We start from the raw sequence: 24211 nt of genomic DNA, 5'->3' as shown, positions 1-24211 counted from the left end.
TTTCTCTCGCAGCTCTTCCAGGCTGAGTAACGGAGAGACGGAGTCTGTGAAAACCATGATCGTTCATGACGAAGGCGAGAGCGATGCAGGCTCGACGCCCTGCAAAGACAGCACGCTGATCGTCAGACAGGTACTGGCTGAAAGGAAAAAACAAAACAACAAAAGTCAAGCACACAAATCATTTACCATATACTTTCAGTTTTTTACTTTGTTTATTCGTTCCCCGAGTGTTTTTCCATTTTGTTTGTTTGTTTGTTGTGTTGCTCATGTTCTGTTTTGTTACTTTTGAGCAGTTTAGTGTTACAAAGGTTAAAATCTTACTATAGGTTGGGTATAAATTAGGCCTGCACAATATGAGGAAAATCTGTTTCAAACGCGCATATTTTTACTGACAATAATGTAAGCAAATTGGGTATGAGTTAAATTAAAATTACATTTAATTATTTAAAAATGCCACAGTAAAACAACGTACTTTCAATTTTATTTTATTTACAAAGCCCATTATTGGCTTGATAATGGGCAAAGAAGAATTGGAAAAAGAGCTTAAAAATTAAATAATTCTGGAACATAATTTTAAGTAATCATGATAACTGTAAGTGTAGCTTAATCATAGACATTTTCCTTATCTTTTTTAAAAATTGTTTTCAAAAACAAAAAAATGTTAATTTTCTAAAATATTTTTTAAAAATTCTAATGCTTTGTAATTTTTGGAAAATTTCTCATCAAATTACTTATTGCTTTTTTCCCATGTTTTTGAGAGAAATTGCACCAATGTGCTCCGGGTTCAGAGGTCAATGTTGGAGATGTACTAACATTTGTTCAGGTTTTGTTACATTTTCAGTCCGTGTAGGAAATTAAGACACGCATTTAGGACAAATAAAAACCACAAACTGACCATACGATCTAACGATATAATTGACTACTAACGAGAGTTTTCTTTCCGCCTGTAGAGTAGTCGCTGTAGTTTGCCCTTCGCTGTAGCTAACACCTTCCCTTCCCCCGAACTCGTCAGGAGCACATGTAGACCCACAGTCGTCTACCCCTCTTTCTACTTCCAGAGCGCAGGTGACAGAAAGCGTCCGAGCCCCGGCCCGGCTCAGGCTCAAACGCCCGGCCTGCTCGCGGGCTTTGCCCCGAGTCCCGGCTCGGTGTCGGGCCCGGGCCTCGTTCACCACACCCCCAGCCCCCACCATCATCATCACCACCACCACCATCACCCCACACAGCACTTGGACAGGAACGGCTTTGCCGGCCGCATCCACCACCTCCCAGACCTGATCCAGCAGAGCCACCATTCCTCCCCCTCCTCCTCTGCATCCAACTCCCCCTCCTCCTCCAGCCTCGCCAGCCCCTCCACCATGTCCCCCCAGAGTCCCCTGGACAAGCTCAGCATCCTCATAGAGGTATGTCCCCCGGCCCCAACACGGACTTAAGAACGCCATTTCTTGTGTTATGATGAAGAGGAGGAGCAAAGAGAAGTCGAAATCATCAGTGCCTGACATAACTGGGAACACAGTAGAGCGGACACACCAGTTCAAATAAATAAATATAAATATCAAAGCAGCACAGCAAACGCCACGTTATTATACGCCGAGGGGCAAAATAATCTGCTACCACGCTGAGGAGCAGCGAGTCAAATACACCTAAAAATCCAGAGTTAAAGGGTGTTTTTCAACCATGTTTTGTGCCTTTACTGATTAATGAAAACAACATTTTTTTAATCAGTCCTGTATTTAGTGAGAATGTAGCGTAACCACTCCGGGCATTTATACTTTGTCAATTTACGACCACTGAAACGCTTGTTTTTGCACAGACAGGCTCAGATTATTATTCCAAGTGTCTGACATGATCTCTGAAGGATCCCTACAGAAATAGACCTTTTTGTTGAAGAGTAAAATTGTTTTTGTTTGATCAGAAACTACCCTGAAATCGCTATCATCAGCACACCAGACTCCATTTAGATAAAACAGTAATTTTATCACCAAAAAACACATTTCATTCAAAGCTGACTCACAAAAGCTGTCTGACTTCGTCTTTCCACTGTTTAAACAATCACCAAATGTGTTTTGGATGAAATCAACCCTTAATTCACTCAGTTAGATGCAAAAAATGAATAAATAAATGCGGGCTCTGAGCACGTACTGTTTATTTAAATGGAGTCTGGTGGGTTTGTCGACGGGGATTTTGGGGTCATTTCTGGTTAAACAAAAAGCATCAAACGCTTTATCCAAACAGTTTCGACAGCTTAATCACTGGTGAAACGTTGTGAGCCTTAAACAACCTGTAGTCCTTTCGGTTGTAAATCCCTGTGTGATAATGTCAGAGCACATGATCAAAACATGGCTAATTTAGGTTTTAGCTTTTATACTGACATGCATGTAAGTCAATAAAACACGCAGGTCTATCACATCATAGCCTTACTGGCTGTGGGCTGCTGATATTATAGCAAGTTTAATGTATCGTATCTACAGTAAATGTAAAACTGTCTCTTTTGCAATATTAAAAACTGACAACTTAATGACGTTATTGTCATTCAAGCTTGACACAACAGTGCACACTAGAACAAAAGTACTTTGCATTCGGCTCAGAAATAGTAAAACTGTAGTAAAAAAAAGAAACTTTATATAAAAACAGAATGATAAATAAATAGACTGCTGCTGGCTCGGTGCTTTTACAGCTGTGTCACTTATGCCAGCAAAAACAGGCTTACTGAAATTAACTTAGTGGAAAAAACTAAACATCCGACTCCTTAGAGGGTCTTTCAGTGCAACCAAACGCTAAACAGGAATTTTTTAGGCAACCAAAATGTGACAATTGGAGTTTACACTCATACTAGTTTTCAAAATAAGCAAAGTTGTGCTCATACTGCTGTCGTTTCCACACTTCTGACTGGCCATGATGATTACGTCTTCTCAGATTTTTAAGCCTGGTGTTGGGTAGGGCGTCCTCTACTGATCACCACCGGCACCGGCGATCCTTCTCCTGCACGCTTTATTTTGTTTTCTGTATCTACTGACAACTTTCTGCAGGGAGATGGTTGTGTTGGTGGAGGGCTGCATTTTAGGGATGATTTTGAAGTAGGACTAGATGAAAAAGCAGATTTTGATTTTTTTTGCCTTGTAAACATACTGTTGAAGTTACTGTGCTTATGTTTTAGTGTGAGGTTTTATATTTATGATCACAACAGACTGTTTTGCTCTCTTTTCTTTTCTTTTTTTTTGCTGAAGTGTCCTCTGAGGCTCGTTGCGGTTTCACAAGCAATCCCCCCTAAACATCTAAATCTCATTTTATTCCTTGGTGTTTGCCTATTTTCAGCAAACGAGTCATATTCTCACACTCCCCAGACAATAAATCATAGCGAACAGGACAGTTAGGAGCAAAACGGCAAGTATGTTTCCCATGGAAATACTTTTTTACTGCATTTTTGTTTCCCCTTTTGTTCTTTTTGTCAACAACACTCCATATGTTTTACCCTCCACCATTGTTTTTGCCTTTTTCCTCAGTATTTATCATTTTATCCTTCGACTGAATGCCCGTTTTAATTGCATGCAGCATACAGAAGCACCTTAGTTGGCTTGTTATTTGTTTACATTCATCTTTATCCGTAGACATCTGAGGCTGTAAATGTGTTTTTGATCATCACATTCAGAGCTGTGATATTCTGTCATCACTAAATCTGTTTTATTTTACCTCACTGTAGAGCCAGTCTAGTAACAACATGCAGAAACACAAGTCCTCTTCCTCCTTCACTCCGTTCATCGACCCACGCCTCCTCCAAGTCTCTCCATCCACCGGCAGCGCTCTCAACAACGTCGGTAAGTCCAGACATCCGTTGACTGCGGGGAAAAATCAGATGCAAAAAGATTCATAACCATGAACGTTTGAAGTGCTTTTGTGTACTTCTGATCTCAGGCCTCTGAAGGCTTTTCCATCAAAAGATCTGGGAACTGAAGGAACTATAAATTCAGGATTTACAAGAGTTCCTCAGTGTGTTGTGCTGCTATCTGTTTGCACCCATTTTGCTCCGGAGTATAAAGTTCTCTAAATCCATTTTGTTGTTTTAATTTGGCTTTAACTCACACAACATATGAAAAGTTTCTTGTTAATCTTGAGTCTTACCAGCAAACTGCGCCCCCATAGTTTGAAGCCATAAAGCCGGGATAGGCAGAAATCTGGAAGGAAAAAAACAAAAACAACTGAATTCGAACATACACCCTCCTCCTGCAGCTCCCCTGTCTCTATCAGAAGCCCCTCCCACCAGACGACCACGACCATATGCACACGCTTCATACAGTAACCCAGTGTTTCCCAAAAACTGATGTGTTTAAACTCATTTCACTGAGGAGTTGCCCTCAGCTTATTCACGCAGCCCCTCTGTTGTCCGACTCGCTCTGTTTAAAGCACCACAGATGAGACAAGAAATAGCTTGTTAGCCAACTCACAGTCACAAACGCTCTCGTGCCAGGTGTCACAGACGGCCGGTGTCCGCAGCAGCAGCGCCGGGTCTAATCTGTGTAACGGCAACAGAAAGTCTGCTGATGCGGCGGAGAGTGTGAGGTGTTCGGTCCCTCTGGGTTTGCATTGATTGGATTCAGATTCAGACGGGGACTCGGAGCTGCTGTCTGCTCTCCTGCTGAGGGTCTGTAGCTGTGAGGAGTGAGACGGAGGACACGCTGTGATCTGAAGCTCTCACTAAAGTTAGCTACATAAAACCAATCTGAATCTGTAGCCGTGAGCCTTTAGCTCCAGTTTGCAGAAGGCTAAACAATCCGCAACATTTTCTCTCCATTTTTGAAACGCTTTGTCGATACTAACACGTTTTGTTTGCTTTATTGTCAGACTCTCTTTTAGACTCTTTTTGATAAGTCTTTCTTCCTCTTTGGGTTGTTTTGCAGGCTGGGCATTTGATGTCAATGCTGGAATAGCAACTTTCTCTTTAAGATTCTCCAACTTTGATTTAGGCTTTCAATGGAGACGTGCATGCGCCTCTGCATTTTGAGAACAGCCAGTAAGAACGCCCTCTTTCTGAAATGACCTGTGATTAGCTTAAGTGTCCCATCACAGTTTACATTTCCTAAAGCCTGAAAACAGCCAAGAGGAGGAGCAGAAGTCAAATGTTCTTTCAGACCACTTGAATTACAATATGCTCAAACTTTATTTTGGGATTTTTGGCCAAAAAAAAACCCCTGCCTACCCCAGCTTCAAGCCATCCAATCAAACTTCAAAAACCGTTTCTCTTAATGGGCAACAGAAGTGACGATTCTGAGTGTGAAAACTTTGAGAGAAAAGTTGAAAACCAAACAGAAAGCCTCACCGAGGTCATGCAGCTCGTTAGCGGTCACAGTTTGTAAAAACAAAGCTTTCTTATCAAAGGCAGTCCTCCTGTTCCCATCAGCCCTCAGAGAAGTGGCCATCATCGAGGCCAGATCTTTCCAGTCCCGAGGACTCTGGCACTCACATCCATTACCTCACCTGCTGCAGCTGGTGACCAGTCGCTGACCTCACTCAGTTCAGTCTGCGTTTAATCGCTGATTTGATGAGTTTAGATTTTCCTGCTGATGTTTAAAGTCCAGATGGCAATTTAAGAGGCTGAGACGAGAACGGTCAGACCGATACCATCAAATATTATGATGCCATGACTGCGGAGGCTCTCTGAGGCTGCAGAGCTTGTTATGTGTCCAAATTCATATGACAAACGAGAAACTTTTTTATCTTTTGCTCGGATCTCAGTTTTAATGATTTGAGTCGTTCAGTTGCTGAATTCTTTCCCTCAGATTATGGTCGAATTATTCTTGTTTCCAGACTTTGCTCTGAATCAATTTTCCGAGCCTATTTTATGACCGTCATCCCGCACTGATGATTAACAATTACTGTGCCAGCATCATCTGCTGTTTGCATTTTACCCGCTCATATTGTTAAATTGTGTTGTATGTTCTGAACTCATACATGGTTAACTTTATTGTGTGTCTTTTTATCGAAATTTTGTTTGTCTTAACCTTTGTACATATTGTTATTTTAGGATGCCTTTTAATATCAGGCAAAGATCTACCAATGAAAATTAGCTCCAGAGCTAACTCGGGTGCATTTACATTTGTTTAAATGTGGGTTTATGTAAACCGTCCCCTTTTAAATAAATAAATTACAAATTACAAGAACAAAAGCCAAGAAAGGACATCCGTCCATCTTTCTAATGTTGACCGTTTGACTGACCCTCACCCCGCCCGGTAAATTCTACATCCTTCATCGTCCTACCTAAGCCCTTCCCTTTGACCTTCTAGGCTACGGGAACGACGCCCGGCTGGCGGAGGCGCTGAGGGCCGACCCGTCTCGGAAGGGCTCCGTGGTCAACGTCAACCCGGTCAACACTCGCCCGCAGAGCGACACGCCAGAGATCCGCAAATACAAGAAGAGGTTCAACTCTGAGATCCTGTGTGCTGCACTCTGGGGTAAGAACAAAAAAAATGTAATTTTAGCATTTGCATTCGTGTTGCCAGATAATTATGACGACGTGGAAAACATCTCAGTGAGTTGACTGTTGATGTTTGTGCGGCTTTGTGAAAATCATTGTTGTCTGGAAGACGAAGGGGGGACAGGAAGGGGACATGATAATATTATAATAATATTAATGTCATGACTGTTAGAGTTAGGTCACCTGTTGGCTCTTACTGGTTTACTTTAACAACTTCTGGTAATTTAATGGAGATATTTGATGCAGTACTTTTTAGGAGACTCATTATTGCCATCGTCAGAAGTTGAACACACCATTTGCACTCCAGAAATCGCCCTGTTTGCTTTTACACTCCCAATCTAAGTGATTTAGACTGATATAAAGGTCAGTTCACCCTAAAACACTTTTTTTTTCTCTTATCGGTAGTGCTTTATCAGTCTAGATGGTTTTGATTTGATTTGCTGAGTGTCGGATTGTGGTACTCAAAGCACCCCCCAAAAAACTCAACAGCAATGTCTCTTTCCAGAAATCATGACCCAGTAACTCAGGATAATCCACAGACCTTGTGAAGACCTGATGTAAATGAAAGCTAAATTTGAAACATTAAGACAAGACAAAATCGAGGCAAAACCAGATAATGACAAAATGAATCACAAAAAACTCTAAGTGTAAAAATTAATATTGATATTATGAAGTGTGTCTTAAATATCTATAAAAAGGCAGCAGCAGGTTTAATGTGCATTATGGCTCAAATCATTGCACAACACAAAGTGCATAATGACTTGTTTTTACTACACAATGTGCCAATATTGAGTTTGTAATCAGTATTTTCAGTGTCCATTAATAAATCGAAATCTTTCTAAATGATTTGAGTTATCACAGTTTTCACCACCTGGTGGCAGCAAAGTCCTGATAGAGACACACACACTGCATCTGTCTGTGCAGATATGATAAACTGTTTACAGCTGTTGTTGCTGTTCTCCTAACTTTGTGTGTGTGTGTGTGTGTGTGTGTGTGTGTGTGTGTGTGTGTGTGTGTGTGTGTGCGCGCGCAGGAGTGAACCTGTTGGTGGGAACAGAGAGCGGTCTGATGCTGTTGGATCGCAGCGGTCAGGGGAAAGTTTATCCTCTGATTAACCGGAGGCGCTTCCAGCAGATGGACGTCCTGGAGGGACTCAACGTCCTGGTCACTATATCGGGTACACACACACACACAGAGACACACACTCAAGCACAAGAACAAGCACACACATTTTAAACCTTCATGCAGCTAAATTACACTCACTGGGATGAGGAGTGGACTGATGAGATAAGACAATCGTGCACAGAAGTAAGAGCACAATAACAGAGATAAATCTAAATGTAGTTAATTTGAAAAACAGTTTCATTTCTTCCCACTCTGTCAGCTGATACTGCACTGTCACTCTTAATTGTGTGAGTTTTTTGTCTGGTGTACTTCTCCTCCTGACTTGTGCACACTCCCCCCCACACACACACACACACCTGCAAATACTCACTAAAACCTGCTACAGCCTACGTATTCTCAGACAAATGTGCGTGTCTGCATCTGTTGTTGCATAAATATTTTTGAACACATGATTGAGTTCCAAGATTTCTCAGATTGAAAGTGCATCTACCTTCTTACTTCTCCTGTGTCTCAATTTCTCACACTGCACACACACACACACACACACACACACACAGAAGCAGTGTGCAGTCAGGGTGTCACAACAGATATTTTGAGCTAAACGGATGTTGAGTAAATCTCAGTTGTGTGAGCCCGCGTCATGTGTGTGTACGATATGTAACGCTGACACACTTTCCAGCTTTCCATGATGGAAGGAAATGCCGCAGAGCAACACGCGTCGATTTCCTTCCACGGAACTCATTTGCGGTGCCAACATGTCAAAAATACACGTCATGGAAAGTTATATCACCCTGACGTTTGAAAGGCTGGCAAAAAATTTGTAATACCACATGTTGAATCAGATTACCAGAAGACTCCCACGGTTAACATGTGGCCATCCATGACAAGTGTGTCCATGTCTCAATTTATTAAAAATGCACTGATTTCTTCTGACGTTAGTGGACGTGGTCGATAGAGCAGCAGAGGAGGATAAACAGCTGCACAAAATGCCAATGCAACAGTGCATAATTTAAGTGCACTCCAAGATAAAAAAGATCACCTGCAGGAGTGATACTTAACATTGTTGAATTGTTCTATTTGCCGCTCTTTTCTAAATGATACACAACACTACACACCAACACTAGACGCACAGATGTTTGAGAGGACGCAGGAAAACGACACCAGATTCACAGATGTCATGAGCTACTGTTTGAAAGAAGGTGTCTTTCTTGGTGCCTTTTGGGTTTAGTAACACATATTCAGTCTGTGTACACACACAGACATAAAAACTCAGTGTTCCTTTGAATGCAGTTTTGTCCCAACTTGACCCACACAATCATCAACTTCCTGAAATGTTGCAAAACATGACAGCCATGCAAAAATCCCACCACAGCGTCTCGTAAGATATTGAAGTCATCATTTCTACACTGATCTTTGCAACAGTGAAGTTAAGGATGCAATCATTCAGACATGTCAAATTAAAAAAATATGCTCATTGCAGACTAGTGTGTATACTGTGTATTTTGACTGGATGTGTGCACATTAGTTTCTGTTTCCAAATTTGAAGAGGTCAGTCGAGTTTTTGGCTCGCAGCTTTCACCGGGGTCTGCACAGACAGACGACGTGCACAGCAGACCATCAAAGTCACAAATGCAAAGTTGGCAGTGTTTAGGTGTTTGGATTTAAGAGACAACTTCGCTTTATTTGGAATTTAGAGAACATTAGAAATGTGTGTCTCGTCACTCATCTCAAAAAAAGATGTTGAGCTGATAAAAATCTAATGCTTTAATAGAAAATTCTCATTTACGACTGGATTACTTAAGCAGCTGATCAATGGTTCAGCGTTAGTCACAACCTGTTCTTGTTCTCCAGTGACGCCTTGAAGGCTAATTCATAGACTGATCAATGTGAATGTTTACACGCCTGTCTATATGATATGATGCACTGAATTTTGCAGGAAGACTGGCAAGTATCATTGGTATCAGCTAATGTGGATCCTTTTAGATAAATTAATTAATTTGACCTCTGTCTATTTGCGACAGGTAAGAAGAACAAGCTGCGCGTGTACTACCTGTCCTGGCTGAGGAACAAGATCCTGCACAACGACCCTGAGGTGGAGAAGAAGCAGGGCTGGACCACCGTGGGAGACCTGGAGGGCTGCGTCCACTATAAAGTCGGTAGGTCACAATCAAACAATTTGTTTCTAAACAGCATTAGAGCCGTATTTCTGCTAGGATTTTTCAAACAGCTGCCCTGAGTTTTATTTGTCTGCCAGTGCAAAATATTTAGTCTTGCTGACACAAGAGGGGCTGTAGGTGTGTCTTTGTACACAGTCATAGATGCCAAATGAAGTTAAATCAAATGCTCCCTGTAGCCGAAATGTATCGCAGCTGCTAAATAATCTGCTCTTTCTAACCTGAAAGCAGCGTTATCTGGTCTAACTGTCACTGCTTTATTACAAATACAAGTTTCCTGTCAGAAATAAACCCGTCTGGATTCACAAGGGGGACTCTGAAGTTTACAAACGTCACAAACTGAGTTTGAGATACAGAGTGAGTTTGCGTGGGCACGCATGTTACAGATAAACGATGGAAGGAAAGCCCTTGATTAAGTAAGAATGCGGTTAGGACGTCCGAGAGGACATGTAACTACACTAACCTGTCTAAAATTCAGAATGTCCTCGCTGATGGTAGAGCCACTGAGCGGAGATCAGAACTTCCTGTTGGAAACCCCTAAACATTGATCAGAGCTGCCAGTCATGAAATCCATTTCCTGTCGAGAAGTTTTATTCAGGCGTGCGCATTGGTTTCTTGTCAGATTAAATATTTGATTCATAGTTGGCAGTTTGAACAACGCCAGTGGAAAGTACAGGGCTTTCCAAGGAAAAGATTCAATCAGGATTTGTTAGAAAACGTCCAAAACTCTGCACAGATTCAAAATTTACCACACATTAGAAATATTAAATTCAAATATATACTTGTTAACGCACAACTATAATTTCTTTAGCAAAATGGAGCAATGTCATTAAATTTTGAAAACTAAGATACATTTTTAAAATTCTAAATGCCCCCCCCCCACCTTAAAAATTAAAAAAAAAAAAAAAAATGAAATTATCATTTTTATTTAAATATAAAAAACTGGAAATAACCCAGCTCAAAATCAGATAATAATTAAAATTTAAAATAAAATAGAAGCATTCTGTAGCATTTACTGTGTTACTTAATGACTGTTTGCATTTTTCTGTGCACTGGTTATTGCAGCAGGAAAGGAAATTACCCAATCATGCACAGTGTCACAAAATCCAAATGAAAATAAGTTTAATTTGATTTTTATTGCTTTTTAAAAGCAAAACTTAAATTACCACGAGGACACTGAATCATAAAAAAGTATTCTGCCTGTCTCTTTATTTTACTAATGAGATAAGAAGAGAATTTCAAAAATGATTTCTCAAAAATATAATACTGTATCACTCATTACTTGTTACTCAGAAGAGTAACGTGTTACTTATTTACTCTTCGTTGAAAGTGGTTTTACTCACCTCATTACATGACTTTTGCAGTAACATCGCCTGAGATGTATTGTTGTTCCACTGACAGTTAACTCAAAATCTGCAGACATTTCAGCACAAATCCCTGTCTTAAAAATGACATATACAAAATATTTAATTTATGTTTGACTATCAATTGATGAAAACAAAATAAAAGGGGTTGGCCTTCCCAACGCCTCCCAGTGCAAATATTAAATAAAATAAAATAAAAATAAAATATCAACAGATAAAATAATAAAAGATTTGTCTTCCTAACAACAGATTCTAGAGGGGAAAAAATAAAACATGTTTATATGCAAATTAACTGCACTTAACGAGCCAAAAACTCTGAAACAAACTTTGACTAGAGTCCAAAATGAGCAAGTTACATTACTGCATAACACACAAATGTAATGTGATTACAGTAAGGTGTCACCGCCAAAACTGAAATTGATGATGATGTAAAAACTACCAAAGTGGCTACAAAAACAAAAGCAAACAAACAGAAAGACCAATAATTTAATGCTGGTTTCCCCCCGATGCCAGTTATGCTTCTTCATGATGTTCTGAAGTTTTGTTTTGGTTTTTGTTCCCCAGTCAAATACGAGAGGATCAAATTCTTGGTTCTGGCTCTGAAGAACTCAGTGGAGGTCTACGCCTGGGCGCCCAAACCGTACCACAAGTTCATGGCCTTCAAGGTGAGTCAGTCAACTGGCTCAGCTTGAGAGTGATGTATTTTTATACTGGGTTTTAAGTTTTTAAGGTTTTTTTCTTCACTGTGTTATCTAGATGGTTTAAAGCAGGTTCTTAGAGATTTGTATTATTTGTTTTAACTACAGATTTACTGTAAAAAAATGTTTGCATAGTTTGCTTTTCTAATGTAGGACAGAGTTTTATGGCCACATTGAGGAAAAAACTTTTTTTTGAGACTTCAAGAATAGAGTCGTAATATTATGAGAAAAAAGTCGTAATATTAAAAGTTTTAGAGGATAAAGAGGTAACCACTTTATCCTCGTAATATTACCAGTTGATTCTCATAATATTTGGACTTTTTCTTGTAAAACTACAACTTTATTCTTGGAATCTTACTTAAAAAAAAAAAAAAGTTCATTTAACATGGCCCTAATCCTCCGTTGTACATTTAGATAAGGCAGGGGACGTTTGTTTGTATAGCACATTTCATACCCAAAGTGCTTTACAGATTTGTCAAGTCAAAGTTCATTGTAGCCCAATAACAAAGCATCACCCAAAGGGATTTTTATTCCAATAATAATTTTAATTAAATTTCAATTTGATCGATAAAGTCCAATATCACAAATGACAGTTAGCCTCAGAGGGCTTTACAACATGTGTCTCCGTCCTTGGACCCTCACAAAGCATACCCTCCGCTCGGGCAAATATTTACTGATCTGACGCTCGAGTTTCTGCTGGCCGACTTCACAAGAGTTAAAACCTGTTTTTCTGACCTGCGTCCTTCAGTCTTTCGGTGACCTGGTGCACAAGCCCCTGCTGGTCGACCTGACGGTGGAGGAAGGTCAGAGGTTAAAGGTCATTTACGGCTCATGTTCAGGCTTCCATGCCGTGGACGTCGACTCCGGGGCCGTCTACGACATCTACCTGCCTACACACGTAAGAACACACACACGCTTAATATCTGACACGCTGATGCATGTTACTCAGAGTGAACATCTACTTTTACTGTTGCTATTTTTAGGGCCTTAATAATGAGCGAACTTTGCTGAGATTTGAGTTATTAGCAATTAATTCAACTATTTGAAATTTGTCTCACATGTTGCTCTGCAGCTGTAGTTGATCATAGATAAATTATTTCGGAAAATAGTCAAAGAAATTCATCAGTATTATTCAGGGTTGCAGCAATATATGGGTTTCAAACAGGGTTCCTGCAGCTGTTAGATAACAGTTAGCAGTTAGATTTAGGATTTCTTAATGCCACTTGGAATAAATTTTAAGATAATTTTCTAGTTACCAAAATTGAAGGAAAATTTTATTTAGCCCAAATGTTTAGTGTGACATAAAGCAAGTGAAATACCTTTGGTCCAGTTCAAAAGTTAGATTAATTGTGTCAAATGTTGAAAAAAAAAGAGTGAAACACATGGAAGACCATGAATAAAGTATGCTGTAAGCATCGTTTTAGGTTTACTAATCGAAGCAGGAAATATCTGGCACTTTTGTTTTTCACTGCGCATGTGAGATTCAACTGCTTTGATTCCTATCATGACTAATTTAAGAAGAGGATTTTTTTAAATTATCCATTTTAAAAAATAGATATTACCAATTATTTTGAGATTTTATAACGCAGCGTCAGAAAAAAAAGATTGATAAAATCCTACTTGCCACGTCTGATTTTTGAAAGATTGATTCAAGTAATTTCAATACCAACTCAGGACTTATTTTTAGATTAATGAATCAATGCCTTTTAAGACTTTTTAAGGATCCGCAGGAACCCTGGTTTCAAATTATGCAGCAGTTATGAAAATTGACGGTTGTACATTTGCTTATCTACAGAACTGAAAAAAAAGAAACTGGATGGAGAATGTTACCTTAATTTGAGTTACTTTAAACATATTAATTAAAAAAAATGTTTTATTGATAGGAATGAAACATTTGTTTATAGAAATTAAAACAGAAGGGTTTTTTTTAGTAAGTTAAGTTCATTGTAATTGACAGTAATAATAATTCTGTCATACGTTGAAACCGCATATTTTCTGAGACGGTTATCTTACTGTAAAAATCTCACAACATTGCAACATATCATTCTCACCATGCCGTCATGTTGTGTGTCCCTGCAGATCCAGACCAGCATCCAGTCTCACGCCATCATCATCCTGCCCAACACTGACGGCATCGAGCTGCTGGTGTGCTACGAGGACGAGGGCGTTTACGTCAACACCTATGGACGCATCACCAAGGATGTAGTGCTGCAGTGGGGGGAGATGCCAACCTCAGTGGGTGAGTCGCTCGAGACAAAACTACACAAACACACTTTTTTACTTTTATGACATTTCTAAATTTTAAAAAGCAAAACGCCCGTTCAGTGGTAACTTATTAAAAAAACAACTTTAGAATAAGTTATTAAAGAAATCTTGGTAATACTTTTTAGAAGGACCACATCTGTACTGCATTATGGCAGCATTCATAGTGAATTATAATGCATTCATAATGCTTTATGACTACACTCAAAAACATACATTTTGCTTACTGATGCACTATATTAACAGTCATACAACATTATAGACATGACTTATGGATGCTTTTGACTTTACATTAGAGGCTGAATGATGGAGCTTATAATGCATTATAAATATCTATACTCATTTATTCAAACATCAACAATTAACTGTAATAAGGACTGATAGTGTGCTATAACAGTACATGCAGTATCATAATTATCAGTATCAAAACAGTATCATTATTGTATGTGTTCAGTAAAGTGAGGTACATATTGACGCATTTATAATAATTTATGCTTCATCATAAGGTTTCATTGTAGGTGTTAAGTAAAGTGTAATCATTTTCATGCATTTATAAGAATATAAGCCACTCCATAAGTGATTGATGTGTACCATACACTAGAATACTTTGACACAATGTCAGACTTCAGTCTTTTAAATGTATTTTCAGAGGGTTTTTAGCCACAGAATCAGATGCTACAGCATGTAGCATACTCACTTCTCATACTCACTACTCTTTCAAGGGCTGCAGAAGCCTCTGTCCACCTCTGACACTGCAAGATCCCCAGTCTTCGTGAAATCTAACTCTGTGGCTAAAAGCTCTCTGACACATATCACGTATTCTCAACACAATAACAAGAAATAACCTTTTTGTTTGGATGTTTGTTACTTTAACCTATGTGTAACTTAATTAATCATCTGTAAATATATTTCTGATGAATCAAATTTTTCGTGATGAAATATTGATAAGTCATTAGCCAAAACATGCATACACATGCACACAGCTATTGTATGTCACCTACACAAACCATTTACATTGATCATTTGCCATCGAGCTGCTAAGAAAATACACACACACACAAAAGGCTGTGGAGCAATCAGTAAATATTGATTGACTTAATTACCTTCTTTGCAGCCTACATTCGTTCCAACCAGATCATGGGCTGGGGAGAGAAGGCCATAGAGATCCGCTCGGTGGAGACCGGCCATCTGGACGGCGTCTTCATGCACAAGAGAGCCCAGAGACTCAAGTTCCTCTGTGAAAGAAATGACAAGGTGAGAAATCCATGTGGACACTTAAACACACCATGATCTCGCCTGTGCTGGTGTCAGTAACTTTACTTGAGATTGGGGGCGAAAATGGTGTGAAAGTTTTTTGTTTGTTTGCGACGTTTGACTCACTGCAGGGCGTTTCAGAGGACGCAGTGTCTCAGATCCTCGCACTGAACAAAGTGAATTAGGTGACAGATTTTAAGTTTATGCTGCAGTCTGCTTCCGTTATTTGTTCAACATTAAAATGTCTATATGCAAAAAAAAAGAAGGCACCTTCAATGTCTGTTACTGTGAAGCTTATTAACCGTCCAAACCTCAAACTGATTTCCACCCACAGCCTCAAACACGTTGAATGTAACTCGGTAAAACTCCCCCAAAGGTCCTCTGAAGTCACTCTGTTTGCTCAGCCGTCTGCTGTGGAAGTAACTTCAAACTGCTCCAGTTTCTCTTCTCCCTTCTCTTGGCTCTGCTGGCCTGTTTGGACTAACGAGAAGTAAAGAGTGGGAGATGAAAGTCTTTTTTTTTCTCTCTGTGGTTCTTTAACTGACTATGTGCGGGAAATGATGTGAGCTTTGACTACTGCAGCGTTTGGGAATGAGTTTTCTTTCCAGAAATATTTTTGAGGATGCCCCTTCTTGGTCAGTTTCAGTAATTATATTGTCAGTATGAATAAACACACGAAAATAAAGAGGTCTGTCTACAATGGTTTTTTTTTAATTGACATAGGCGTATTTTATATTCATAATGTCAATTTGCGCAATTTGAGGGTTAATGGAAACCTGTCACATGAGAGTGTGACTGTACCTTGTATTAAAATCGCCGTCTGTCTGTCTGTCTCCCCTCTGCAGGTGTTCTTCGCCTCCGTTCGGTCCGGTGGCTCCAGCCAGGTCTACTTCATGACTCTGGGTCGCAGCAACCTGCTCAGCTGGTAGAGGTCGACGCTCTGCCCTCTTCCTCCTCCTTCTCCTCATCCTCCTCATTGTCCTCCACCCTCGCTAACACTGGATCTCAGAACCCACCGTCGATGTCTCGTCAGCCCTCGGACAACCAAAAGCTAACAAAATCAGCAACCAACCAGCCCTTCGAAGCGGCGATGGCTTCTTCACCTTTTCCTCCGGAGCTGCAGCCTTGCTTTGCGTCAGAGCTCTGGGGAGCTGCCTGCGACGTGGCGGCGAGTCGTCGCCCCCTGAAACACATGAAGCGATGAAATTAATTAATACGTGAAAAGGAAGTAAATTAAATGTGAATCAAGACAAAGGGGGCAAACTTCTCTTTGTTCCCCTCTCAGTTTTCTTGGTGCTCATCAGATTGCGATGGGATTGATCTTTGTACCTCTGCGTCATTTTTCCGTGCTCCTGGGCTGGTCAGTAAGCTTGAGGTCTTCTAACTACTCGTACTGCTACCACTATTATTACTACTACTGCTACTACCTTCTGCTGGTCTGCCTCTCGTAAGAGGGTCCCCCCTCTGCCCCGTGTTCCCGCCCGCCGCCCTTTTTTACGAGCGTTACATGGGGCCGGCGGAGCAGGAGTCTGTTGTATTAATGCTACAGTAGTGTGTGTAAATGTACTTCTGTTTGGTCCAATTACTGCTGACGTGCTGGTTAGAGGTCGAGACTGACAGCCGGGGGGGGTGTGTGAAAACCACGGAGCCGGAGGGACAAGCAGGCGAGAGGCGCCTCGATATTTAAGGTTCTACTGTAAGTCTGATTGATGGGACTCGACAGGTGGGCGTGTGTGTGTCATTGAAGTATTGTGTTGTTTGGACAGGTGCTGTTAAAAAAAGGGGGACGAGAGAGAGAAAAAGAGAGAAGCAGATGGATTTCAGAATAGTATTTTTTGAATTATTACTATTATTATTATTATTCCTTGAAGATAAGTGTAACTATGTGGAGTGTCTTTTACCTTGTTTTTTAAGATTTACGCACATCCACCCACAGTTTGCTTGCTTTTACTCTGAACCCACAGGAGGTGTGTTTGTCTGAGGGGAAAGTGATGTGGGTGTGGTCCAAAAAAATTAAGATTAAAGGTGTCTATGTACAATAAAAAGTTCATTGAATCTTCCAGATAGTGTCAGTGGTCCTGTTTTTCCTACACCATCTCGGGGTAGGAAGGTCAGCCATCTCTCCACAAGAGAACTGCTGTGAATAGTCAGATATTAAAAAAAAGATCAAATAACGGAGCGATAAAGTCGAGGAGAAAGTTTAGTATGTGTGTCGGAGAGTTAAGTGTCATCGACGAATTTCGTGGCAGAGGTAAACGCATGGTCAGCAGGAGTTTTTCCCTCCCTATCTTCCGTTTCAAATCATTTTTTCATTTGTATCATTTGTATGAATGCAATGCACTAAGTGTCAAGAATGTAGAAAGACTTATTACTGTGTGGTGGTCCAAGGCATGAGATGATGTTTTTACTTTGTATCTTGTCAAGTGATCAATCCTAGGTGTTTAATTTTTCGAGTTAATACGATTGAAAGCTGCAGCAGCGGAGCCTCTACGTCGGGTGTAGATATTTTCCGGGGGGGTGGCGGCATTCTGTATTTCGCAACCTTCCCACAGCTGTGAGACTCTGTGCAGAAGCTCAGAGTGCGTCACAGCTGAGGAGAGTTTTTCTGGCGCTCTTTCCCATCAAACCTTACGACGCTCAGACTCTGGATTTTAGTGTTCCTGTCACAAAACGAGCAACACGGAGCAGAACTTTTTCCTCACTCGGCTGAAAATAACTGAAGACGGAAACCCACTTTTTTCGGGAAAGAGTTGTTTTCTCTAATCTGCGCCCCCCCTCACACTTCCTGCTACGGCTGTTATATTTAAGTTGTCTGTATATGTGAAAGACTGGGCAGCAAACTGCAGCATCGATCACCTGAGCTGGATTTTCCTCCGTTTCCACAGCGACTCTGAAAGATTGCACATTGATTAAAAAAGGGGGACAAAGGAGTCTGATTTGTGCTCTTCGCTTCGTGTCCAAACATGTCAGGTCACAAACAAGTTCACCTTGAGTGTGTTTCCCCCCTGACGATAACAATCACACACGTGGGCCGTGTTTTTGACATGTTAAAGGTTACTGTCGGTCATTCGGTAACACTTTCTGTCACAAACTCTTTCCTCCCCTTTTACAGAGAAGCTGTTCGGACCCCCAAATGCCGTGTCGTCTGAGGTCTGTGTGTGCAGTAGTACCCAGTGTGTGTCTCTAATTGCATCAAGGCCTTGATGAGTGGCTGTACTGACTTCATGAAAACATTGTGGTTATTATTGATATTCTTAATGGGCTAAAAAAGGACGAGAGATGAATCGATATCTGATGAGAAAAAGCGGTCGCTCGACGACTCACATTGGAAAAAGTGCCAAGAGGGCAGCATTTAAAAACGTGTAAACCTATTGTTATGAAAACCACTACTTGGAAATCCTTTAAAAAAATAAAAAAAATCACTTGAAGCATTGTGTATTCTTAAGTTTTAGAGCTAGTCGGAAAGCTTAACAATAGTTTCTGTTGTTTCTGTAAGTCTATGTACACGTAAATATGCGACTGCGGTGGTTTAATATTATTACGCTCACCTTAGGTGGAGAAAATGTTTACAGAGGCAATGTTTTGTTACACTAATGTGCATCACGATATTTATGTTTAATGCATATGCGTCTTTAAATTCTTTGTTTTTGCTTTTTGAGCCCGGTTTTTATTGGATATTTTCTTTTTTTTGTCATCTCCCCCCCCTTACCCCACTAAATAACCTACTTACAAAACAATAAAGAACACGCGTGTTGTTCATTTCAGGTATTCTCATAGCGCTGCTTCAAACGTGGAAACATTGCAGTAACGTTCCCTGCAGGCTTGGACGTGAGGCGAGGTGTTTTTCCTCCGCTCTTGCTGCCATGCTACTCTAACTTATGTCCTCTCTGTGTATGACAGGAAGTCATGTATTTTCCTGAAGGTTTTTTTCTTTGAATAAACTTTAAAAGTAATTTTAAAAGACGAGTCTGTCCTCTGTTTCTGAAAAGGTCACTGCTGCTGCTTCTTCCTCAAACACACATGCAAACATGTTGAAAACAGACATGTTGTAACACGTGTTGGCTAACACTTCTGACACATCAGTTGCAGATTTTGGTCAATTTCAAAAGTTTTTCCTTTAATAACCACATATTTCCATGGCAATGACATTTAAAGCTGTTTGTTTTCACATAAACCCACGATCACTTAAACGATACTCACACAATATCACACGTAAACTGCACTGTGAATTTAAATTGGCCACACAGAGTTGCTTAAAAAAAACTATTTGTGTTGCAAATGTTTGTTGAATCCATCCTGTTGAGTTAATATGTCTGATCTCTGTATGAGTGTGCACCTGGGCGAAAAAGAGAAGTAATGAGCATGTCTGATGTAAAGGGCATTTGTTGAGCAGCTTGTTTCCCGGAGGAGACATTTTATACATTATTTAGAGGCTTCACTAAATTCAAACATGGTCATATATGAAAAATCCACTTATCAAATCAACTATTTTGTTTTTTATCAGATGATGGCAATCATCTCCAATTTCACCAGTTGCCAGAATAAATGTATGTTTTTGCAAACCACAGATTCGTTACATTTTCATGTCTCATATCAACATTTCCAAAGTAACATGGTGTATGAGATGACTTTGTGATGGGGAGGTGGGGATGGTGGATGGCATGACACCAAGAAGAGACGCCTACCAAGCTGACGACTGTTTGAGATCAGCAAACAGCAAAAACTGGTTGTTTTTTAACAAGTCATTGCTGCGGTTACAGTGGCATTTTAGCAACCAAACTTCTGTGTTTTTCATTAAACTATCACTGTTTTCACCATGAATAGTGCCATAAAAAGGGTTTGTGTTTTCAGCCAGGATAGTCCCACCAAAACTGGGTAATTTAAGCCAAAACGTGATTTTTTCCTGACCATAACCAAATGGGCTTTGTGCCTCAACATGTCAACACGTTAACTGTTTAACATATCCAACGCATAATAACGTACAAATGTATCAGTGGTTTACAGAAACAAACAATGCCTACAGTTTCTCTGGTGACTGGATCTCCAATTTGCACCAGACGGTGAAAAACATGAAATGTGAACAGACATTCCAGTAACAGTTAGATCATTTGGTTAAGGTGCGGTTAACTTTAATCTAGTCATGTTTGTTTTCTGTAAGGTTTGTGGTAAGGTTATTTCAATGTTAGAAACTGCTCTATTTGAGTACATGTAGCCTGATTTTTGTCATACTTGGTAACGAAACAATGCCATCTATTTTTTGTAGTTACCTGTGAGACACTTTCTCATTTTATCTCATCTTTAAAATATGCAGACTTTAAGATTTTAAAATGCTGCCAATGTAGAAATCTGACCTTTTTTAGTAGGAATGTGCCATATTGGATTTTTGCCGAAATCGGATATGCCCATATAAAAAAAAACTAATTTGACTGATAACTGATGATATTGATACATCTACTTTTTGCCCCACCCAACAGTTATATATATACAGAGAGAGAGAGAGAGACATATAATAGTATTCACTCTGTCAAAAAAAAGGTCTGTGACATTGGCAGAAGTAAAACATGTTAGCCGAGATCCAATATTTAACTTTAAAGCTAATACCTGTCGATACCTGCATTTTGGCTGTCACCTAGAGTCAATTCAATTCAAGTCAATTTTAATTAGAAATCACAATTTCACAAATCACAATTCGCCTCAAAGAGCTTTACAGCATTCGACATCCTGCTGAAATGAAATGAAAACATGGTGGTGGGAGAGCGACTGATGAGGACGGATGTGCAACAATGTCATGTTTAAAGAACAATAAAATTAGTGTAATAAATGAAAAATGATACATAGAGAGAGAGAGAGGGAAGGATGCATTATTTGCACTATATGCAAAATTAATAACAACATAAGAGGAACTGTGTAGAACAGAGATGCACAAAACGTTCTGCTCTCCAGCTGATTGATTGTTCCTGAACAGGAATGTGTCCCGTTTGACTAATGGCGTAATATACAGATATGTTGCACAGCCAGGAGGTGAACTCCACAGCGGATGAAAAGAAAAAGAGGTCTGTCTAAACATTTAGTCATATGTCCGTTGTTATTGGGTGTCAGGACATCACAGGTGGTGAGCTGATCTGGAGAGTTCCCAAAATACGAAACCTTTTTTTCTCTTTCTCAATCGGCTGTCAGTTTAATGACTGGAATGTTCTGCGTCCGTCACCTTTTGACCTGCTTGTGTTAAAGATATGGGAGGAACGCTGCTATTGTGTCTCAAAGGTCTGTTTGGCCGGTTTATTGCTCATATTGTACCGCCAGCAAGAAAGACGATAATGAACACACTTATTTCCGTTAATGATAAAACTTCCTGCAGGCTCAGACACAATCAGAATGAGCTGAGGTGAAACACAGTTCAGACTGTCAACTAAGGTCGACAAAAATAATACTTACATTTATTTTTTTCCCCCAATAAAAAATCTTCTGTTAGTTATACATTCAAAAGTATCAAAGTACCAAAACTATTAAAAATCCAATTTAAGGCTGATGTTTTACTTTTTTTGGGTATGTATTCTGTAACTTTTTTTGTATCATAACTGTGCACATTTTTGTTCATTAAACAAAAAAAAAAGTCCTATTTTTTGTTCCTCTGACTATTGCTACGGTATCGAAGATGCATTTAGGAAAGTTGCTCTTATTTTACTAGTATTGTACACTAAGGCTTAAAATTCTGTAAATGTTATTATGAAAAGGTTCAAATTTTATTGGGAAACAAAGTTTTGATCCATAACAAGAACATGGATTGATTTTTTAAAAAAATATATACATTCATATCTTTGCCTTAGCTGCCATTTCTTTTTCCGGTCAACATCCAAACAAATAATGTATTAAAAAAGCCCATTACCAAACACTAATATACTTTTCTTTTTAATAATTAATTACAAAAAATGTATACTCATTGCGATTGTAATGGGTAAAAGTAATATTATTTGAATTGAAGGGAAATCTTACACACAAACATACACACACACATGTGTGTGTATGTGTGTTTGAAGCCTGTCCTTAGTTCAAATTTAAAGGAATACTCACAAACACCCACAAAATTATCTTTTTTTATGATACTCACGCCATGTAGCCATTAGTGAAGAGAACTTTTGTGGGGCACCTCTACAGTTAACGAAGAATCCAAAAACTGAGATTATTTGAAAAAGTGGAGTAAAAGGGGTCCACATGTAATAACAGCAAAACTATCAAAACTATTTTTCTCAAAAGCTTGCACAACTTGTGCACTGTAATCTTTTCTTTAATCTTCTTCTAAGTCTCACGTATCGAGTCCCACGCTCAGCACTTCCCAAACACGCTTTTTACAAAAAATGCATGTTTTTAGGACGATGCAACTGAAAGAAATAACTTGGATTCTGCTGCAAGAGTCGTGTGATATTTTTGCTGTTTTCTTTTTCTTCTTAGATTCTCTGTCTCCGTTTATGACAGCTGTAAAGCAGGTTTTGCTGAGATTGTTTATGGGCAGCAGAAGGCAAATAATCCGCATTAATGGAAATCTGATCAGAGCTGAGTGTCGAAAAAGTGTTGCTTGTATTTCTTCACGTCTGAGTAGGAAAAGTTTTTCATTTGTTATTGGATTATCTTTTGTTTTAAATTCCTAATGAGAGTGCAAGACCATGGATGATGAAATTGAATCTCTGAAATATTTGAAACATGGACATGGACACACACACGGCCACACACACACACACACACAGAGAGAGTGCCCCCTTTTTACCAAATCTCTGTCGTTTCAAGCAGATAACACTGAGTCATGTGGCTTTTGTTTACTAGTGCCGGCTCTGCTTGTAATCAATCGCTGTTAATCTAAATAGGCCGAATACAAATCTAAACAAAGTAAAATTCTCTGCTTTGCCTCACGCTGAATAAAGTGTGAAACCACAAGACCCGACCTGCAGCCTCACCCAGTTATAGGATTGTTTCATGACAACTATGCCACCCTTGTTTGCATCATTGAAGAGCCTTTATGTCATCTGCACGAGTATGTATGTATTGGAAAATGCCGTCTCACGATTAATATGCCAGCCACAGTGACTAATCCACGAGAATGCAGGAAGGGGGACACCGTAGTTTCTGCGCAGGGAGATGACCGAGCAGTGAGTCACACGGCTATTACACGGCATTTTTTAGACGTCTGTTTATACGGGGAAGTTTTTCTTCTTCAGGTGTAGTGTGCTTCAGAGTCAATTACATGAGATAATTGCACAAGAATTTTACTGCTTTTTATCAACAGTCAGGGAGGTTCACCGGAGCAGGGAGGTTTTGATGCAGATCACAAACTATTTCACTCGAAGTACAATTAAAAAAGGTAACCTGCTGAGTTCTTGTTAAGCACTACTACACCTGTCCAAATCACTGTCAATATGACGTTATCACTGTTTCAAAGGAAATGCATGACGTCTGACTATTAACTGGAAAACAGTCAATTACAACAGTGATCTACTCCCTATGAAATTTAACAGCTCCAGCAAGTAGGCTGACGATTTGTAATGACAGCGCAACAAAGAGAATTTCTCCCACTGAGTCAGCCAGACAACTTGAGCAAACGTTGATGCTTTTTTTTGCTTTTTTTTTTTTTTCAAACTATTTTTTATCTTCTTCGTTCATGGCGGGACTGCAGGCCGAAGCACATCAAAGTGGGTCAAAACTAAGGGTCACAAGTTTGTGTTGGTGTTTTTTATATACCAAATAGTTAATATTAATGCAAAGATTTTCATTTTTATTGTAAATAAAAATTGGATCCATATGTGGGTTATCAGTCTCATTAAATACTAAAACCCTCAAAAACAGATAACGGTCGACCCCGAAGAATAAAGAAAG

General features: G+C 39.6%; 1 protein-coding gene and 2 long non-coding RNA genes across 8 annotated transcripts in view; 1 reads left to right on the top strand and 2 right to left on the bottom strand.

Moving 5' to 3' along the window:
- The window catches only part of LOC121949004 (mitogen-activated protein kinase kinase kinase kinase 4-like), a 143625-nt gene extending 124851 nt beyond the window's left edge, over positions 1-18774 (top strand). The window contains exons 22-32 of the mRNA XM_042494591.1: positions 13-130; positions 1059-1403; positions 3701-3815; positions 6279-6446; positions 7503-7646; positions 9616-9750; positions 11697-11797; positions 12579-12728; positions 13910-14069; positions 15207-15346; positions 16192-18774. Of these exons, the coding sequence (XP_042350525.1) occupies positions 13-130; positions 1059-1403; positions 3701-3815; positions 6279-6446; positions 7503-7646; positions 9616-9750; positions 11697-11797; positions 12579-12728; positions 13910-14069; positions 15207-15346; positions 16192-16275 (1660 nt within the window). The 3' untranslated portion in view covers positions 16276-18774. The remainder of the gene's footprint in view (positions 1-12; positions 131-1058; positions 1404-3700; positions 3816-6278; positions 6447-7502; positions 7647-9615; positions 9751-11696; positions 11798-12578; positions 12729-13909; positions 14070-15206; positions 15347-16191) is intronic.
- LOC121949005 lies at positions 51-13967 on the bottom strand. 2 transcript variants are annotated; one of them, XR_006106201.1, is made up of 7 exons: positions 13882-13967; positions 12566-12720; positions 7511-7637; positions 4443-4647; positions 4120-4172; positions 3691-3836; positions 51-137 (listed from the first exon to the last, which is right to left on the bottom strand). It is a non-coding gene; the product is annotated as an uncharacterized LOC121949005 (long non-coding RNA). The 2 variants fall into 2 exon arrangements; XR_006106202.1 differs by lacking the exons at positions 12566-12720; positions 13882-13967 and adding an exon at positions 9645-9708.
- Positions 15658-24211, bottom strand: part of LOC121949006 — a 64629-nt gene continuing 56075 nt past the window's right edge. For all 5 annotated transcript variants that reach the window (XR_006106204.1, XR_006106205.1, XR_006106203.1 and 2 more), the window contains 2 exons: positions 16148-16529; positions 15658-15826 (listed from right to left, as the gene is read on the bottom strand). This is a non-coding gene — a long non-coding RNA (uncharacterized LOC121949006). The remainder of the gene's footprint in view (positions 15827-16147; positions 16530-24211) is intronic.

Source organism: Plectropomus leopardus, chromosome 10 (assembly GCF_008729295.1).
Source record: "Plectropomus leopardus isolate mb chromosome 10, YSFRI_Pleo_2.0, whole genome shotgun sequence".
NCBI classification, from domain to species: domain Eukaryota; kingdom Metazoa; phylum Chordata; class Actinopteri; order Perciformes; family Serranidae; genus Plectropomus; species Plectropomus leopardus.
Note: the sequence above shows the minus strand (reverse complement) of the source record. Positions and strands in the feature narration are given on the sequence as shown.